Source organism: Diadema antillarum, unplaced genomic scaffold (genome assembly GCF_040938485.1).
Source record: "Diadema antillarum isolate AM-2024a unplaced genomic scaffold, OU_Dant_1.0 scf00000176, whole genome shotgun sequence".
In the NCBI taxonomy this organism is placed as follows: domain Eukaryota; kingdom Metazoa; phylum Echinodermata; class Echinoidea; order Diadematoida; family Diadematidae; genus Diadema; species Diadema antillarum.
Window position 1 is genome coordinate 824,363 of NW_027271065.1, and position 20,642 is coordinate 845,004.

Genomic DNA, 20,642 nt, shown 5'->3' on the forward strand with positions numbered 1-20,642 from the left:
ACTGTACTATCCCTTTAATGTGCTCTGCAGTTTTGCACACACTACAGTTCGACCTCGATTATCCGGCCTCCTTTTATCCACCCTCCTTTTATCCGGAAATCTCTATTATCTGGACGCGTTCACGCAGTGAAGGCCTTTTTTTTTTCATCCAAAAATTGAGAAAAAAACAGTGACTTTAACATCTTTTTATGGATCTATTTCACTAATTTCATAAGATGTGCATGATAGGTTTCTCAATATCTAACGAGGTAAAACATGTATGATTTTCACATAAAGATATACTTTATTTTTGTGAAGAAGGAACTACAATTTTGCGCAGGCTAGCATAGATTGCACCACCGTTGCGGGGTACGCTACCTGCCTAGCTGCCAGTGCACTGGGATGGCAGCTTGGACGGCAGCTATATACATTAACATTGTGTCTCCCATATCCGGCCAATTCGCTTATTCAGATGAGCGCCGGTCCCAACATGGCCGGATAATTGAGGTCAAACTGTAAACACACTTACATGAATACACTGGTGCTTAAATTTTAACATGCTTGCACTAAAATTTCCATGTATATTTCTCTCTTCCATCAGAATTTCATGCATTTCATGACTTAAGATCCATTCACCTATTTTCTTTTAGTAGTAGGGCCTATGAGAGATTACACACACACACACACAAAATCAACATTAAGAATAAAGGAAAAGAGTTCAGGAGAATTTCATGCATTTTTTCTGTGACATCAAGTTCCATTTGCTTCCTTTCCTTTCAGTAGTTATCACATAAACATTGATATTCAAAAGAAAGGATGACAATTCAGTCTCCATATCTCGGAAGTGGCTCAAGTTATCTTGAAACTTTCTACATATTTATGCATGTTCTGCCTGACAGTGATTATCCTATGAATGTTAGGGTCAAAGGCCAGATGAAAATGGTAACAATGTACTTTTCAATACAGAAATTGCACTTTTTCTCCATACCTTGAAAATTACTCAATGCATGAACTTATGAATGGGCAAAGTCAAGTTAAAGTCCTTAAATCCCCAAATGCATGCTCTCCTATTCATCCAAGTAAACCTAGGTCAAGGAAGGTGAACATCAACACATTTGTGACAAACTTGTCATTTTAATATTTTGCCAATTTTGTGAAAATGTAATCACACATTGTCCACATGTACATGTGTATGTACTATAGACCTATTAGGAGAATCATGCATTATGGCAGAGGCATATATACCAGTCGCCTTAGCGACATTTCTAGTTTAAACTTATAGATCAGGCATGAGCACATCAAGGGATAGCTATCAATTAATGAGAACCACATTTTTAATCATACCTGTATATTATGCAAATACAGGCCAAACCTGAAAGAAAACTTCAGCAGATATAAGTGTTCATAGGATGATATGATAGACATTATATGTATATCTTGTATTGCAGATATAAACTGTGCATATAACATTAATCACTTCTTTATGTCAATGTTCATATTTATGTTTGAATTCATAATGGCATTCTCCACGGAGAATACTTGCAAAAAACCAACCAAACAAACAAACCAAGAATGACCTTAGGCCAAAAAAAAAAAATTGTTGCATTGGCGTAACCCGCCCGACCCTAAAAATTCCGCCGACCCCATGTTTTTTTATTATTTTTTTTTGCTATCGATATCAAATATCTTGTTGATTGCGATCGCGATTGCACAAACCCGGAAGTGGAAACGGCTCTGGGGATATCGGATGTACGAGGGAGAGATCTAGCGCCTCACATAAGCCTTCCTTGATCAGTACGTCATCTGTTTCCAACACGGACACGTACTCTAACAAGATTTATTCAGTGTATACGTAGCATTCAGACTGCGATGTATTGTGCACAGTTTTGCCATAGGTTTCTTGTGTGGAGAACTTACACAAATCTGTATATGTGGGACTGTAATAGAGATCGCCGTGTGCGATGAAAAGATCGTACATATGGGTCAATTTGCATCTATCTTATCTAAGTCAAAATAGTAAAATATGAAGTGAAAACATTCAGGATAGGGATTTCAACATCTTTAAATTCTGTGAAGGGGTATAATTCCAGTAATATCGGCCTCATAAATGATTTGTAGAATAGATGAACACAGCACATTTGGTGCAGCAGTTGTAACTGTTTACTGAGCTGAGCACGAGTTTTACACGTAAAATGAAGGTAGCAAAAAAAAAAAAAAAACAATCCGCCCGACCGACCCTATTTGAAAATCTCATGTTACGCCAATGCAACAATTTTTTTTTTTTTTTTGGCCTTATGCCAGAAGCATGAAGTAGGCATAATATGAATATTATTCGTGGAATATTGATGCACCATAAGGCTTTGGATCCTTTACCATGGAGTGATAAGAAAATAAATGTATGAACATTTGAAGTCTTAAGTGAATGACAAACAGTTAGATTTTGCTGTAAGCCGCTGCCAGTGGATCTTGACAACCTAGTGAGAAATGAGGAAAAATAAAAATGAAAAACAGACCTTCCTTAAGAAGTGGAATTTCTCATCACCTTTGTCATAAAGAGATTTGAATGTGACAAAAGTCTTTCTGGTTCATGCACCCCATTGCTTGACTGAATTCTGTACCATGTTCAATGATTCTGATTAGGCCTACTACCTATTCCGATGAATTGCAGCATGCTCATTCATCTCAATGAATCACCGGCATTACATGTCAAAGCATACTGTGAACCTGTTCATAAACTGTGAGGAAGACAATATTTATAGCCCTCGTGAGAGAGCATCATCTAGTTGACAATTCTCAGCTCATTCATCTACACGGTCATCAACATCGAGTCAACTTAATTTCAATTGCAAACATGTGGAAACATAAACCATTAAGGCAATCTCTTTCGCTCGTTATAGAGAGGATATTTATAGTGATAATGCGATATTGATTGCACGTTCTCTGCCATGCAAGAAGATAGGTGGCGGCCATTTGTGTCTGGAAATTGGGTAATTCCCAAATGTGATATTCAGTATTCACAGCCCATCAAGCATGCATATTTCATTCACTTTTTATTTTAGGATCCTGTGGAATACTGAGTATAATTTTTGGAGACCATTAGGAAAGAAAATTATACAAAAATGTATTTGTGACCACCCAGCTCACAAAACCCACAAAAGGTAGGCCAGAATGAATTTTTGCTACTCTACACAGTTTAGAAGATATATTCCTTGCTTTAATTGGATCATCCTAACCCATTCAAAAGAAGATTGAAATTAAAAAAAAAAAGAGTTATGAGGGAGGAAAGAGGATTTAAAGATCATGGTCACTCAGGTATGCCAGGCTGAAGTATCAATGAAAACATGTGCTATTTCACAGTGAAAGCAGTGTCTGGCCGAAAGAATGTGATCCAGAAAAACTGCTAATATCTCAATGTGGGTTTTGTTTAGAAAAGCTGCCAAAGTTTGCATAGTAGGTAGAGCAAGATTACTTTCCAAGATGAGACAAACTGTAAAAACTTGACTTGTTTGACCAAAATGACACATTTTGGTCCATTACAGAAAATCCTCATCTGCAACTTTGTGTGTGTGTGTGTTTTTTTTTTAGCTGGTTGGTCACATTTTTCTTAGACAGGCTAGGAGAAACCATGAGAAACTTACGCAAGAAGTGTTCAGGGTGAGGAAGCTGCTCTTGAGTTAAACCAGAATATGTATGGAAATTTCACTGCCATGAACAGTGATGGTAACAAGAAATGTCCTAACTCTTCATACCTGTATAACATACAATGTACACGTATAAATAAACAAGTGCCATCAAATATTATACTGTAAAAGTGGATATTTTTGTGCATCTAATTTTTCGCGCTTGTCTGGGTAAGAAGAGTTTTGAGTGTTTTTAATTCCGTGGAATCAAGACATCAACTACTGGAACATATGGCACGCAAAAATATTCGCATGCTTTTATATTCGCGCTAGCTTCTGGTTGCGCGAAATGCGTGGAAATTTCAACACCGCGAAAATTTCAATTTTACAGTATGTTAGTACTGCATGATCTTCATCTGTAGATGTCATTTTGTTTTCCGTATTTTATTCCACACACAAGCCACAGTACTGTGTGTGAAATCTAACAATCCACTTTCAAACATAATTGTGCCAGTAAATTAGGAAATTGATTTATGTGACAAATACACTCCAGGGCTTTAGGGGGAGCTTATTGAAATGCAGTGGAATACTCAGCCAAAGCCCAGCAAGTTCTTTTTGTACCCATTTCTCTCTTCTTCTTTTTTTTCCTCTCACTCTCTTCATTTCTTGAGTGTTAATCTCCACGTACACAGTGAGTCATATTTGCACTCTATTTCAGCCGAGACGCTGACATGCATCCGAATTATATGTCGCCGATCAGACTTGATGCGCAGTCTACTCCACATCCTGGTTTTCTTGCATATAATGCGGGTCATCATTAGAGCTTGCCTGACTCAAAAGAGGCAGAAAAATCTCTTAGTCTTCAAAAACAATGAAGTAACAGTGATGACTGACAGATTTAAGGTTAAAAGAATCAACAAACTTGATGGCTGATTTTTGACACACAGGCAAATATCTTGTACCTTTGGTATTTCAAGAAGAATTTGAACTGACTTTGACAGAGATATATAATGGCACTTAGCATGCCATGCTTATGACCAGCAAGTTACCAGCAAGTGACCAGCAAATGACCCTCTTAAACAAAAGGAGGTTAAATCTGACTATAGTATATCTTGAAGTTCAACTATAACATCCCATTATACATTTTGTCCAAGATATTCAGATATGAAAATGTTTCTCATTTTGTTGTTTTTTAGGTGTTTCTTTTTAAATGCCCGTTTCCTCTCCAGAAATCAAAATGTAATTAGCTGGCACTTTTGGTTTAGAACATATTTAGTGATACTCAAATGATAATGTCGATAAAGTTTGTGTAGTAGTTTTGGTACATTAAAACAAAAGCAGTCATTATTATTATATATTATTTCATAAGATATTGCTATTCCCACAAAATGACAGTTTCACCATATGTGACCCTGCACCACAAAACACACAAAATGTTGCCAGATATGGATTTTTTGTTAAGGGCAGATTCTTAAAGAGCAGACTCTAAGCTTTAAAATGATGTATAACTCAATTCAAATGGATTCCTCTAACCTATCTTAATATTGGAAAGAAAGCACACACTCTGGAAAAGTGTGAACTGAGAAAAGAGGCTCTGAAGTACAAGGTCTATTCATGCACTTTTAATCTTTACCATGCCGTGCTAGCTGTGCAACGAAAGGGACAAAACACAGGATGTAAACCACCTGAGCAACAACAATGAAGGGATTATCAGATTAGGCTGAAATTGAGGATGTTCTATAAACACATTCTGTACATGATTAATGCCAACTTTCAAAGCAGTAGTGTTGTCCTTTCAAAAGTTATTAGACTTGAAAGTTAAGAGTGTGTGAAGGATTTCAAGAAATGAAGAGGGAACTCTAAGACATACCTGATCATTCTATTCTACCCCAAAAAGGGTTGTAGAAAAACTCCTGAAAACACACTTTTCCATTCATGTTATGATCCCAAACTAAATAATAATGTAGTAGAAGGGTAGCTCTTTCAGAAAATAGTAAAAACTCGAGGTTGACTCAGTTGACCCATTTCACCTTTTTTGAGTCCTCACGTAAAACCAAGGGATGCAACTTTTTGTTCGTTTTGTGATGCACGGTCACCGTGTCCACTAAATGTGTTCATATCTACTAAAGACAGATTGCCCATTGTCTCACATCTTATTTCAACTTGACTCACACAGACATCTTATTGAGTTTTCTCTATTATTCCATCACACACTTTCATCTTGTTGTATAGGTAGTGGACGGAGGCAGCACAACTGTCCACTGCGGTCAGTCCAGACCCCAGCCACACATTTCGTCCACCCATCAGCTGGTGGTAGAATACCACCATGCCTCGTCCAGCAACATGGTGACCTGGGCCCCCAGCCTCTTCAGGGCCAGCTACCAGTTCCTGTCGCATGCCGCAGCAGCGAGCATCCGGGAAGACATGGAGAAGGGATACTATGGTGAGTGGCAGTATAGGGAAGGCATTGTTTGCCACTCAACATTGGTATACATGTTTCATTCCAATACATGATTGATGATTGATTTGTGCTGATGCTGTTTTCACATAGTTCTTCTTTTTTTCTTTTTTTTCTTTTTTGGGAGGGGGGGGGGGGGACATCTGTCAGTTAAGCTGGACAGTGGACACCTTTATCTAATAGCACCTGTATTGTGACACCATTACCTTGATACATGGCAGTAACTCTGGACCCTGGACACCTTTACCTCAACACTCTTTATCTTTACACCTGTGAGTTACTTTGGACCAGGACACCTTTCCCTTTATGCTGAACCCTGGGCAAGATTCAAATGTTCAATTGTTTTAATCCTACCAAGTATTCTTGAAAGAAAAACAAAAATTGGACATATCAAGTAATTGATCACTCGTAAGCTTAGAGTCTGGAGAATCTTAATGAAATACCCATATCTGGAAATAAATATTCAACAACTTTATTTGACTTTCGTGGTAGACTGGATCACATAAATGAAAAGTACAGCTGCGCACAGAAATATTCTGTGAGTTTATTTTTCCATATAATTTTTTTTTTCATGATGTCAAATGCCTGCCCTTCGCTGCAAGACTCCACTGCTTGTAATTTTCCAGAAGTCCTGGAGGTGATCATCGTACAATGCTTAGCAAGTGAATACTGCTACCTTTAAGTTTGGTTCATGCTTGATTATTCAAATACCCTCAGATGCAAAATTGAGTCAGCAAATAGGCAGCCACTCCCTTCCTCCCACTTAAGGGCTTAAAAGATGGTATCGGAAGTTCCTTTGAGCTCAAATAATCTATCGTATCCAATGATTGGGAAGGGTCATGGTTAAAATCAAAATGTGTACAGCCAGGTATGGAGTTGTGATGCAGAACTTGAACAAGACAAAAACCTTATAAAAAAGACCAAAGTTCAAAATCCTTCCACAAGTGATAAAAGGAGTATGCCTTAAAACAGAACTCTCTGCTCTCAGCAGATTAGACCCGTGAACTACAGGGATGTTGTAATGGATTAGACGTAACCCCTGGGCTGCGTGAAGAGAATGTCCTAGAAGTAATTGAGCACGGTCTGTTGAATGCTATTAGGCCTACCCTGTAGCTTGCCTGAAAGATGAAGGTCTAAATTTGTGCTTCTCAGGAAGTTAGTGTATATCTCCTGCATAATGTACGGCATAGGAAAGCCTGCCTTGAATATTAAAAGCAACAGTGTGATAGGTCTCACCACTGTTACTGTAAAAACCAGACACACTCGTTGCATGAAACATTTACTAATTGCCACTGGCATTCAATGCATTGTGTAGACAAACACTTTCAAATGGCATGCATTATCACTTCCACAAATCTTGTTTCAAAATGTGTGAAAGTTTCATGCACAAGAAGATTTCAGGTCTTACAGTATTCTATGCAAAAATATTCTATATTCTTGCACTGTAATGGCTGAAAATGTAATATTACCTAATCTATTAAGTGTCACATATTGCTGCACTTAGTCTGCATGTTACAAAAAGAGTTGACCTTTAATGAATCAGTGTATATTTTCACCTTCACATCATGAAGTTTGTGACTATTGCCATAGTAAACCTGAAGCTAGTTGGGGGGGGGGGGATGGATAAGAGGGTGTCTGTACATACATTTGACAATGCCATGCAAAATCTTTCTGGCATAATATGAATATTATTCGTGGAATATTGATGCACCATAAGGCTTTGGATCCTTTACCATGGAGTGATAAGAAAATAAATGTATGAACATTTGAAGTCTTAAGTGAATGACAAACAGTTAGATTTTGCTGTAAGCCGCTGCCAGTGGATCTTGACAACCTAGTGAGAAATGAGGAAAAATAAAAATGAAAAACAGACCTTCCTTAAGAAGTGGAATTTCTCATCACCTTTGTCATAAAGAGATTTGAATGTGACAAAAGTCTTTCTGGTTCATGCACCCCATTGCTTGACTGAATTCTGTACCATGTTCAATGATTCTGATTAGGCCTACTACCTATTCCGATGAATTGCAGCATGCTCATTCATCTCAATGAATCACCGGCATTACATGTCAAAGCATACTGTGAACCTGTTCATAAACTGTGAGGAAGACAATATTTATAGCCCTCGTGAGAGAGCATCATCTAGTTGACAATTCTCAGCTCATTCATCTACACGGTCATCAACATCGAGTCAACTTAATTTCAATTGCAAACATGTGGAAACATAAACCATTAAGGCAATCTCTTTCGCTCGTTATAGAGAGGATATTTATAGTGATAATGCGATATTGATTGCACGTTCTCTGCCATGCAAGAAGATAGGTGGCGGCCATTTGTGTCTGGAAATTGGGTAATTCCCAAATGTGATATTCAGTATTCACAGCCCATCAAGCATGCATATTTCATTCACTTTTTATTTTAGGATCCTGTGGAATACTGAGTATAATTTTTGGAGACCATTAGGAAAGAAAATTATACAAAAATGTATTTGTGACCACCCAGCTCACAAAACCCACAAAAGGTAGGCCAGAATGAATTTTTGCTACTCTACACAGTTTAGAAGATATATTCCTTGCTTTAATTGGATCATCCTAACCCATTCAAAAGAAGATTGAAATTAAAAAAAAAAAGAGTTATGAGGGAGGAAAGAGGATTTAAAGATCATGGTCACTCAGGTATGCCAGGCTGAAGTATCAATGAAAACATGTGCTATTTCACAGTGAAAGCAGTGTCTGGCCGAAAGAATGTGATCCAGAAAAACTGCTAATATCTCAATGTGGGTTTTGTTTAGAAAAGCTGCCAAAGTTTGCATAGTAGGTAGAGCAAGATTACTTTCCAAGATGAGACAAACTGTAAAAACTTGACTTGTTTGACCAAAATGACACATTTTGGTCCATTACAGAAAATCCTCATCTGCAACTTTGTGTGTGTGTGTGTTTTTTTTTTAGCTGGTTGGTCACATTTTTCTTAGACAGGCTAGGAGAAACCATGAGAAACTTACGCAAGAAGTGTTCAGGGTGAGGAAGCTGCTCTTGAGTTAAACCAGAATATGTATGGAAATTTCACTGCCATGAACAGTGATGGTAACAAGAAATGTCCTAACTCTTCATACCTGTATAACATACAATGTACACGTATAAATAAACAAGTGCCATCAAATATTATACTGTAAAAGTGGATATTTTTGTGCATCTAATTTTTCGCGCTTGTCTGGGTAAGAAGAGTTTTGAGTGTTTTTAATTCCGTGGAATCAAGACATCAACTACTGGAACATATGGCACGCAAAAATATTCGCATGCTTTTATATTCGCGCTAGCTTCTGGTTGCGCGAAATGCGTGGAAATTTCAACACCGCGAAAATTTCAATTTTACAGTATGTTAGTACTGCATGATCTTCATCTGTAGATGTCATTTTGTTTTCCGTATTTTATTCCACACACAAGCCACAGTACTGTGTGTGAAATCTAACAATCCACTTTCAAACATAATTGTGCCAGTAAATTAGGAAATTGATTTATGTGACAAATACACTCCAGGGCTTTAGGGGGAGCTTATTGAAATGCAGTGGAATACTCAGCCAAAGCCCAGCAAGTTCTTTTTGTACCCATTTCTCTCTTCTTCTTTTTTTTCCTCTCACTCTCTTCATTTCTTGAGTGTTAATCTCCACGTACACAGTGAGTCATATTTGCACTCTATTTCAGCCGAGACGCTGACATGCATCCGAATTATATGTCGCCGATCAGACTTGATGCGCAGTCTACTCCACATCCTGGTTTTCTTGCATATAATGCGGGTCATCATTAGAGCTTGCCTGACTCAAAAGAGGCAGAAAAATCTCTTAGTCTTCAAAAACAATGAAGTAACAGTGATGACTGACAGATTTAAGGTTAAAAGAATCAACAAACTTGATGGCTGATTTTTGACACACAGGCAAATATCTTGTACCTTTGGTATTTCAAGAAGAATTTGAACTGACTTTGACAGAGATATATAATGGCACTTAGCATGCCATGCTTATGACCAGCAAGTTACCAGCAAGTGACCAGCAAATGACCCTCTTAAACAAAAGGAGGTTAAATCTGACTATAGTATATCTTGAAGTTCAACTATAACATCCCATTATACATTTTGTCCAAGATATTCAGATATGAAAATGTTTCTCATTTTGTTGTTTTTTAGGTGTTTCTTTTTAAATGCCCGTTTCCTCTCCAGAAATCAAAATGTAATTAGCTGGCACTTTTGGTTTAGAACATATTTAGTGATACTCAAATGATAATGTCGATAAAGTTTGTGTAGTAGTTTTGGTACATTAAAACAAAAGCAGTCATTATTATTATATATTATTTCATAAGATATTGCTATTCCCACAAAATGACAGTTTCACCATATGTGACCCTGCACCACAAAACACACAAAATGTTGCCAGATATGGATTTTTTGTTAAGGGCAGATTCTTAAAGAGCAGACTCTAAGCTTTAAAATGATGTATAACTCAATTCAAATGGATTCCTCTAACCTATCTTAATATTGGAAAGAAAGCACACACTCTGGAAAAGTGTGAACTGAGAAAAGAGGCTCTGAAGTACAAGGTCTATTCATGCACTTTTAATCTTTACCATGCCGTGCTAGCTGTGCAACGAAAGGGACAAAACACAGGATGTAAACCACCTGAGCAACAACAATGAAGGGATTATCAGATTAGGCTGAAATTGAGGATGTTCTATAAACACATTCTGTACATGATTAATGCCAACTTTCAAAGCAGTAGTGTTGTCCTTTCAAAAGTTATTAGACTTGAAAGTTAAGAGTGTGTGAAGGATTTCAAGAAATGAAGAGGGAACTCTAAGACATACCTGATCATTCTATTCTACCCCAAAAAGGGTTGTAGAAAAACTCCTGAAAACACACTTTTCCATTCATGTTATGATCCCAAACTAAATAATAATGTAGTAGAAGGGTAGCTCTTTCAGAAAATAGTAAAAACTCGAGGTTGACTCAGTTGACCCATTTCACCTTTTTTGAGTCCTCACGTAAAACCAAGGGATGCAACTTTTTGTTCGTTTTGTGATGCACGGTCACCGTGTCCACTAAATGTGTTCATATCTACTAAAGACAGATTGCCCATTGTCTCACATCTTATTTCAACTTGACTCACACAGACATCTTATTGAGTTTTCTCTATTATTCCATCACACACTTTCATCTTGTTGTATAGGTAGTGGACGGAGGCAGCACAACTGTCCACTGCGGTCAGTCCAGACCCCAGCCACACATTTCGTCCACCCATCAGCTGGTGGTAGAATACCACCATGCCTCGTCCAGCAACATGGTGACCTGGGCCCCCAGCCTCTTCAGGGCCAGCTACCAGTTCCTGTCGCATGCCGCAGCAGCGAGCATCCGGGAAGACATGGAGAAGGGATACTATGGTGAGTGGCAGTATAGGGAAGGCATTGTTTGCCACTCAACATTGGTATACATGTTTCATTCCAATACATGATTGATGATTGATTTGTGCTGATGCTGTTTTCACATAGTTCTTCTTTTTTTCTTTTTTTTCTTTTTTGGGAGGGGGGGGGGGGGACATCTGTCAGTTAAGCTGGACAGTGGACACCTTTATCTAATAGCACCTGTATTGTGACACCATTACCTTGATACATGGCAGTAACTCTGGACCCTGGACACCTTTACCTCAACACTCTTTATCTTTACACCTGTGAGTTACTTTGGACCAGGACACCTTTCCCTTTATGCTGAACCCTGGGCAAGATTCAAATGTTCAATTGTTTTAATCCTACCAAGTATTCTTGAAAGAAAAACAAAAATTGGACATATCAAGTAATTGATCACTCGTAAGCTTAGAGTCTGGAGAATCTTAATGAAATACCCATATCTGGAAATAAATATTCAACAACTTTATTTGACTTTCGTGGTAGACTGGATCACATAAATGAAAAGTACAGCTGCGCACAGAAATATTCTGTGAGTTTATTTTTCCATATAATTTTTTTTTTCATGATGTCAAATGCCTGCCCTTCGCTGCAAGACTCCACTGCTTGTAATTTTCCAGAAGTCCTGGAGGTGATCATCGTACAATGCTTAGCAAGTGAATACTGCTACCTTTAAGTTTGGTTCATGCTTGATTATTCAAATACCCTCAGATGCAAAATTGAGTCAGCAAATAGGCAGCCACTCCCTTCCTCCCACTTAAGGGCTTAAAAGATGGTATCGGAAGTTCCTTTGAGCTCAAATAATCTATCGTATCCAATGATTGGGAAGGGTCATGGTTAAAATCAAAATGTGTACAGCCAGGTATGGAGTTGTGATGCAGAACTTGAACAAGACAAAAACCTTATAAAAAAGACCAAAGTTCAAAATCCTTCCACAAGTGATAAAAGGAGTATGCCTTAAAACAGAACTCTCTGCTCTCAGCAGATTAGACCCGTGAACTACAGGGATGTTGTAATGGATTAGACGTAACCCCTGGGCTGCGTGAAGAGAATGTCCTAGAAGTAATTGAGCACGGTCTGTTGAATGCTATTAGGCCTACCCTGTAGCTTGCCTGAAAGATGAAGGTCTAAATTTGTGCTTCTCAGGAAGTTAGTGTATATCTCCTGCATAATGTACGGCATAGGAAAGCCTGCCTTGAATATTAAAAGCAACAGTGTGATAGGTCTCACCACTGTTACTGTAAAACCAGACACACTCGTTGCATGAAACATTTACTAATTGCCACTGGCATTCAATGCATTGTGTAGACAAACACTTTCAAATGGCATGCATTATCACTTCCACAAATCTTGTTTCAAAATGTGTGAAAGTTTCATGCACAAGAAGATTTCAGGTCTTACAGTATTCTATGCAAAAATATTCTATATTCTTGCACTGTAATGGCTGAAAATGTAATATTACCTAATCTATTAAGTGTCACATATTGCTGCACTTAGTCTGCATGTTCAAAAAGAGTTGACCTTTAATGAATCAGTGTATATTTTCACCTTCACATCATGAAGTTTGTGACTATTGCCATAGTAAACCTGAAGCTAGTTGGGGGGGGGGGGATGGATAAGAGGGTGTCTGTACATACATTTGACAATGCCATGCAAAATCTTTCTGTGGATATATGCATGTAGGCCCTACACATGTGCACTGTTGGAAAAGATACTCAAATCTGGATAGGGAGTAAATGAATAGATTTTGCAGTTGGGGCAGCTTATGGTAATCAATTTATTTCAAATGGATCTATTCACAGAGGTGAAGATGTGTGCATATTGTTATTGTATAATGATTTTGGTGTGAGATCTGCTAAATTTGGTATTATGTACATGTATCTTGCCTCTGAGACCTCAAGTCTGAGGTTTAAAGGCATTATTTACCCTTTGCAGATGAAACGAAAACCCAGATTTATTGCTTCAAAATAGTTCTAAAATGTGAGTTGCGGATAGAAACAACCAATGTAAAAATTTAAATCAGTATAGTTAATGTTAGGTATTGTTAAATATGCAAAATGTGAACAGTAGTTATAATAAGAATGTTTCTAGACTAAACCGTCTACAGTTATACTTTAGTGAGAAAAAATAGTGATATCTCCATATTTTTTTAGGCTTTATTGCAAAATTTTTACATGGTAGGATGTTTTGTGATACAACTAATCTACACACATGCATCAAGAGTGATATATTGAACATTCTTTTAAATCACTGCTCTCAATGGTAAACAGTACCTTTGAAACAAGCAACACATCAATATCTGTAACAGCAGAAAAAACTACCCAGTGATGAGCTCCTTGTTGAAGGCCTCTGCAAATGTATTTTGTTTGTGTTTTTGTGTCTGTGTGTATGTGTGTGTGTGTGATTTTATTAAGCAGCAAGTTGCAGCTATGATGAAGCCAGAGATGAGAGCAGATAATGGCTTTTGGACAGAGGAAATATATATCGAGAGAGAGAGAGAAGGTAGGGTGCGTGGTAGATGAAAAAGAAAAGTGATCGCTGAGTTGGAGGCAGTAGACACCGGTAGATGAAGATGGAGAGTTCGGCTGATGGGTGTAGACAGAGACAGTTATGTGCAGTGTGGAGATGTAATGGATATACATGTGTCTGCATGTGAGTGCATTTCTAGATATGGATGCGAGAAAGAGAAAGATGGAAATAGAGAGAAGAGAGAGAAAAGACAGAGTCATGTAGAGTACAGAGATGTAATATCGTCGGCGGTCGTTCAAATCATCGTATATCCCGATTTTTGGTCAAATTTCCGATTTTTAGATTTTCAGTCATTTCGATAGTGGACATTCCATTATAGATAATGAGATGTTCAGTTTCTAACTTGATGTATTTTTTGTGTTATTATCACTTTTATAGAGTCATGTCATTTCATTTTGTTCATTTCACCATACGCACGCATGTTAAAACACAGCGATACCCCGTCCTCTCCTATATACGGCGGTTCGGATGACCACAAACACAGTGCGCACACTCCACAAACCATCATATATCGGGCACATTGACTTTGTGCGTAATCTTGGTGATATACAACGGTTCATTGATGGCAAGTGCAGTGCATGTGGTCAACAAAACTGTCGTATTCATGGTAGATTACAACGGTCTTTGCAAACCAAAACAAAAACAAAAACATACATGTAGATCTCTTGTGATTTCTCACATAATTCCTAAAAAAACAGTACAATTCGACAAATACATCACACGTTACAGTAAGAATTAAACTCCAACGTATTACACAAATAATTGCAAATGCAATACATAAAAGTGTAGCAATCATGATCAAAAAAATTGATAAACTTCAAACGCGATTATTTCAAAATGTCAATCTTACGCGAAAATTGCATAGATGACTGCTGATGATATATCTGCATGTGAGTGCATTGCTAGATAGGAGAGAGTAAGAGGAAGGGAGAAAAGAGAGGAAAAGATGAGAAGGAAAGCAGAGAGAGGACAAGGAGGGATAGGGGAGAAGAGACAGAAAACAGGGTAGAAATGAAAGAAAAACAGGAGAGAACATGGGAGAAAGGGAAAGACAAAGAGATAGAGGAGAGAGGGAGGAGAGATGAATAGAAATATAGAAGAGTGAGAGAGAGGGAGAAGAGATGAATAGAAATATAGAAGAGTGAGAGAGAGGGAGAAGAGATGAATAGAAATATAGAAGAGTGAGAGAGAGGGAGAAGAGATGAATAGAAATATAGAAGAGTGAGAGAGAGAGGGAGAAGAGATGAATAGAAATATAGAAGAGTGAGAGAGAGAGAGGGAGAAGAGATGAATAGAAATATAGAAGAGTGAGAGAGGGGGAGAAGAGATGAATAGAAATATAGAAGAGTGAGAGAGAGGGAGAAGAGATTAATAGAAATATAGAAGAGTGAGAGAGAGGGAGAAGAGATGAATAGAAATATAGAAGAGTGAGAGAGAGGGAGAAGAGATGAATAGAAATATAGAAGAGTGAGAGAGAGGGAGAAGAGATGAATAGAAATATAGAAGAGTGAGAGAGAGAGGGAGAAGAGATGAATAGAAATATAGAAGAGTGAGAGAGGGGGAGAAGAGATGAATAGAAATATAGAAGAGTGAGAGAGAGAGAGGGAGAAGAGATGAATAGAAATATAGAAGAGTGAGAGAGGGGGAGAAGAGATGAATAGAAATATAGAAGAGTGAGAGAGAGGGAGAAGAGATTAATAGAAATATAGAAGAGTGAGAGAGAGAGGGAGAAGAGATGAATAGAAATATAGAAGAGTGAGAGAGAGGGAGAAGAGATGAATAGAAATATAGAAGAGTGAGAGAGAGAGGGAGAAGAGATGAATAGAAATATAGAAGAGTGAGAGAGAGGGAGAAGAGATGAATAGAAATATAGAAGAGTGAGAGAGAGAGAGGGAGAAGAGATGAATAGAAATATAGAAGAGTGAGAGAGGGGGAGAAGAGATGAATAGAAATATAGAAGAGTGAGAGAGAGGGAGAAGAGATTAATAGAAATATAGAACAGTGAGAGAGAGGGAGAAGAGATGAATAGAAATATAGAAGAGTGAGAGAGAGGGAGAAGAGATGAATAGAAATATAGAAGAGTGAGAGAGAGGGAGAGGAGATGAATAGAAATATAGAAGAGTGAGAGAGGGGGAGAGAGAGTGAAGGAAATGTGCGAGGCGTGAGGAAAACGGAGAAGCCCGACAAAGTGCGGCAGCAGACTAAATGTAATTGGATGCAGAGGGAAGTGGATATGGAGAAGTTTAGTTTAAGGCAATGATATACATGAGAGTGAAGAAAGTGTAGAATTAAAGCAAAGTGCTGCAGCAGGAGGAGGGTAAGTAGGCCACAAAAGTCTTAACAAAACATGAGTAGAAAGATGGGAGAAGGGAGATATATGGAGAAAAAAATAAGAGTGATTATATAAGTATGATTTTTCAGTTATTGTTGCTGCAGGTATACATGTGTGGGAAAGAGAGGGAAAGTGGCAAATGTTGGTAGAGTACAAAAGAAGACAACAGGTTGCAGCGAACAAGCTGCACATCAGTGCATTATCCAATCTGCCGAAAACCTTACTGTTTTTATCTACGTTGTGATGTGTGACCATGTAAGTCAAGTTACTCCATGCAGTCTGTTTAGACTTACTGAAGACAGTGATGTATCTGTCAGGATTTTTAACAAACCTGCAGCACCTGCTCAATCGTGGAGAAGTAAGATCCTGCATTAAGGTAAAAAGGTTTGCTCACTTCTGAAGGAGATATGAATCCATTTGCCACTGTGGGATCCCTTCCCTCTCGGTCGTTAGCACGACGCCTGGAAACAACGCACCCGTGGGGCGAATTACGGCTGGGTAGCTCCTGTGGTTGCAGCAATTTATACAACTTAACATGCTCTCAGGCATGGCATGAATATTGAGAAGGGAGAATGGTTTTGCTGCATTTTATTTTCTTTTGTAGAGAAAGAACATGGTTGATCAAGGCACACCAATGCGTTTCATAAAATATACCCAAAGCACCAAAGAAATTCACCATGGCAACCTGATGATGCTAATGTCATACTATACCTGTCTCAGTATCAGCTGGTACCTGTGGTTCCAGCAAACATAAAATGTGGAAAATCTCAGATTACACAGTGAACAGATGTGCTAGCTACTAAAGCACAGTTTACATTTGTCTCTTTCCTGCAAGCATTGGAGTCATTCCCACACGGCAAAGCCTACTAGAGCCGAGAAGAATAGGTTTAACAATGGAGGGATGGAAAAAGAAATGATAATAGACAGAGAATGATAAAGGCAAGTGAGGGTCAACAAAACAAGCAGATAGATAGATATATAGATAGATTAGATAGACTGATAGATCAATAGATATATAGACTAGTAGATAGACTAATAGATAAACAGATAGATAAAGAGATAGATAGATAGATAGATAGATAGATAGATAGATAGATAGAAGTAAAGCAGTTTCGTTCAGAAAGGATATGGACGAACAGATGTGTATAAAAAGAAAGTTCATATAGACATGCCCTCTAAAATAGCAAAGCTGAGAAATGAGAGAATATTACAGACAGCAGGAAGGTATGAAGACAGAAGGAAACAGAAAGAGATATGGAAAGAGAAAAAGAGAAAAGATCTGGGAAGAGAGGAGAGAGAAGGAGAGAGAGGACTAAATTGGTAAGCACATTGACTGGTATGAAAAGGGACACACCATATGGTATGAAATACTCCCTGACATTTGGGTCTGAGCACTAATATCTATCAGGTCACTTGATAAAAGTGCAACGCTATTATGGGTGTCAACCAACCCACGAATCATGCTTTATTCCATCCCTAATGCTCAAGTCATTTGTCCCCTAGCTCCTAAAATGAAAATGCACGCAAAGAAGAAAAAGAAGGGGGAAAAAGGTACATAAATCAAGACAAAAATGGAGTAAAATTTGGTGGTCTCCCTCACCAACACTGAGTCAATGTTTAATAGCGCTTTGGATTTTTGGTGAACTATGCATTCTTGCAAAAGATGCACTGAGGGAGCGGATTGTAGCAGAAAGTTCAGACCGAGGGTCAATTTCCTTGCATTCCTTCCATTTGGCCTTGCTACAATGGTTTGGGCTGTAGCACTCATTAACCCGTCGAAGACTAGTCCTGCGTATACTCGGGCAGGTGTCTATGACAAACATGTGTTATAGCAAAATCAGCTTGTCCTCAAGGGGTTAAAAGTTTAGAGTCAGAACTCAAAAGTCGATTCATCTTTTGTGGAGCATGTAACAAATCTCAGTCCATATACAGACAGGGTATATCACTAGATTGGATCTATAGCTGTAGTTTGCTGGGGGAAAAAAATCAGCCACAATTCACTTATTTTAACTATGTATCATTCATTCACGATATGCATTTATAGCTTCATGTTTACACAATTGTATAGACACTTGTAGAATTTAGGACCTTGTTGCTCAGATTTTCAAGCTTAGTCACATTGTTTATTAATACTTTTTTGTTGTTTGAATAATGAAATAATTTGGATAATGTGGTAAGGTTTGATTTTTCAGTATGTGATTATTTTTAATGTCATTAACTTGACTCTTTTATAATCATGTGTCCTTTGTATCTGTTTATGGCCTGAGTAAATTAATTTGGATTAACCTAATCTGTTTCAATGAATTTATATGATTTGGATGAAGAGACGTCTATTGATTTGTCATTAATTCTGTTTCCATTTCTGTTTACCGTAAAGTTCCGTGTATAAGACGCACTATTTTTTCGTCAGAAAACATTGAAAATCGGGGGTGCGTCGTATACACGGGTACAGTCGAATCACGGAAAAAAATCCGTCATGTACACCCAATTTTATAAGGCCAACTTGGGGCCATGTATGCCCATCGACGTTTGGAAGGTAAGCAATCACTAAAACTTAAGGATAAATGAGTGATCTTTCAATCGGAACACACACAAAAGCTGCAAATACGAGATAAACTTTATGATCGGCCTTGTGCAGTAACGATGTATCAATCTGGCTTAGACAACAGCTGTAACAGCACTGCTGTATGCTACCGATGTCAGTCTACCAAGCTACCAACAGCCAACCTAGTAGCTGGAATACGCGATGTACAGGTATCATTACTAAATTACCAATACCGTAAAACTTATCAATGTACTAGTATCAATATGGCCATAGACAAAAGCTGTAAAATACGGAGTAGGATCGACACTATGTCACCGTAAATATGAACGATGTGTGAAGCATGCATGCATATCCGTGTCGTTCGTTTGCTCTTCATTCCACGAGGCCAGCTAGGATAGCATAGCTACACTGTAGCTAGCTAGCTAGCTAGCAAGCCTTTGGCAAAGGCAGCAGCTGCAGCAGAGAGGCTTTTGCAATGGACTCGCGTGCACACAGCGATCGGATCGTAACGCGCTTGCCCGTTGCGCGCTGTGTGTGCAAGTCCATTGCTCTCTGTGTGCGTGTGCTGAAATTATAGCGAGCTGCCTTTTGCAAAAGGCTAGCACTGTGCATACAAGCATGGTACAAGAGACACACATGTTACTGGTAATCCCTCCGGGCGAAACAACAGTGAGTGTAATTACCGTACGCACCGTACGTCTCGCCGTATGATCCCTCTGCTACACTTGTTGATGTTATTCTTATTTTTCGTAATGAACCTTCCAGTCTGACATGCGTCAATACGCGAGACACCCTCTGCCATGTATGACAGCAAAGATCGTATTGTACACTCATGAGTACGATGTGCATGACACATGTACCATGATTGAAAGGCCAAACAATAGCAAGTGAGTACCAAGACAAGTCTCGCATTTTGCGTCTTCCATATTTTGCCGATGTCCGATGAATACCGTTAAAAGAAAGTATAAAAGGAAACGAAAAATAGAGCAAATACATGCTGCATTCTAGGGAAATTTTGAGCAGAAAAAATATGTATGACACACGCAATATTTGCGTGGATTTTTTTTTTTTTTTAAATTTTAGGTCCGAAAGTAGGGGTGCGTCTTATACACGGGTGCGTCTTATACACGGAACTTTACGGTATGTTCCTTCTAAAATTTGTATCATGACTTAGCTGTACTGTAGCCCTCCCTTCTGGGATTTAGGGAATCAGATAGTCTGATATCATGAAATGATGGGGTGCTTTGTGATTGGTCATTAAATCATTATGGTAGCATGATCTAATTGTGAAATATTGCCTTGTCTTAAGACCGATCATGGCTTGAAGCAATCAGGTGGGATTCAAGGGACTTGAGTAATGGGATACTTCTCAAAATTTGCTATTAAGTCGTTATTGCATCACAAATTGATTACGTCAACATGTTTTGCTTCATTAAGTAGTTAAGCCGTTGAGGACGAGTCCCGAGTATACTCGGGCAGGGGTCTATAGGAAATATGTGTTTCAGCAAAATCAGTCTGTCCTCAATGGGTTAAATGAATCAGCTTGGATATTGAGAGTCTGATGCTGATCTGATGAAATGATAGACTAATGAGGTATTTTTTCTTGATTAGTCATTAGATGTCATAATTGTGGAGTGATCATGGAGTTGAATGTTTCATTTCCTATGCTCATTATGGCTTGGAGGAATCAGCTGGGGGGGGGGGGGGGAAATGTCTGTGTCTGCCAATGATGACA

The 20,642-nt window shown here is 38.4% G+C and overlaps 2 protein-coding genes across 2 annotated transcripts in view; both read left to right on the forward strand.

The window, feature by feature from the left end:
- Positions 1 to 6,824, forward strand: part of LOC139722901 (uncharacterized) — a 40,303-nt gene extending 33,479 nt beyond the window's left edge. Inside the window, exons 4-5 of the mRNA XM_071634182.1 lie at positions 5,836 to 6,042; positions 6,775 to 6,824. Of these exons, the coding sequence (XP_071490283.1) occupies positions 5,836 to 6,042; positions 6,775 to 6,824 (257 nt within the window). The remainder of the gene's footprint in view (positions 1 to 5,835; positions 6,043 to 6,774) is intronic.
- A 1,893-nt stretch (positions 6,825 to 8,717) lies between these two features.
- Positions 8,718 to 20,642, forward strand: part of LOC139722902 (uncharacterized) — a 141,387-nt gene continuing 129,462 nt past the window's right edge. The window contains exons 1-2 of the mRNA XM_071634183.1: positions 8,718 to 8,729; positions 11,270 to 11,480. Of these exons, the coding sequence (XP_071490284.1) occupies positions 8,718 to 8,729; positions 11,270 to 11,480 (223 nt within the window). The remainder of the gene's footprint in view (positions 8,730 to 11,269; positions 11,481 to 20,642) is intronic.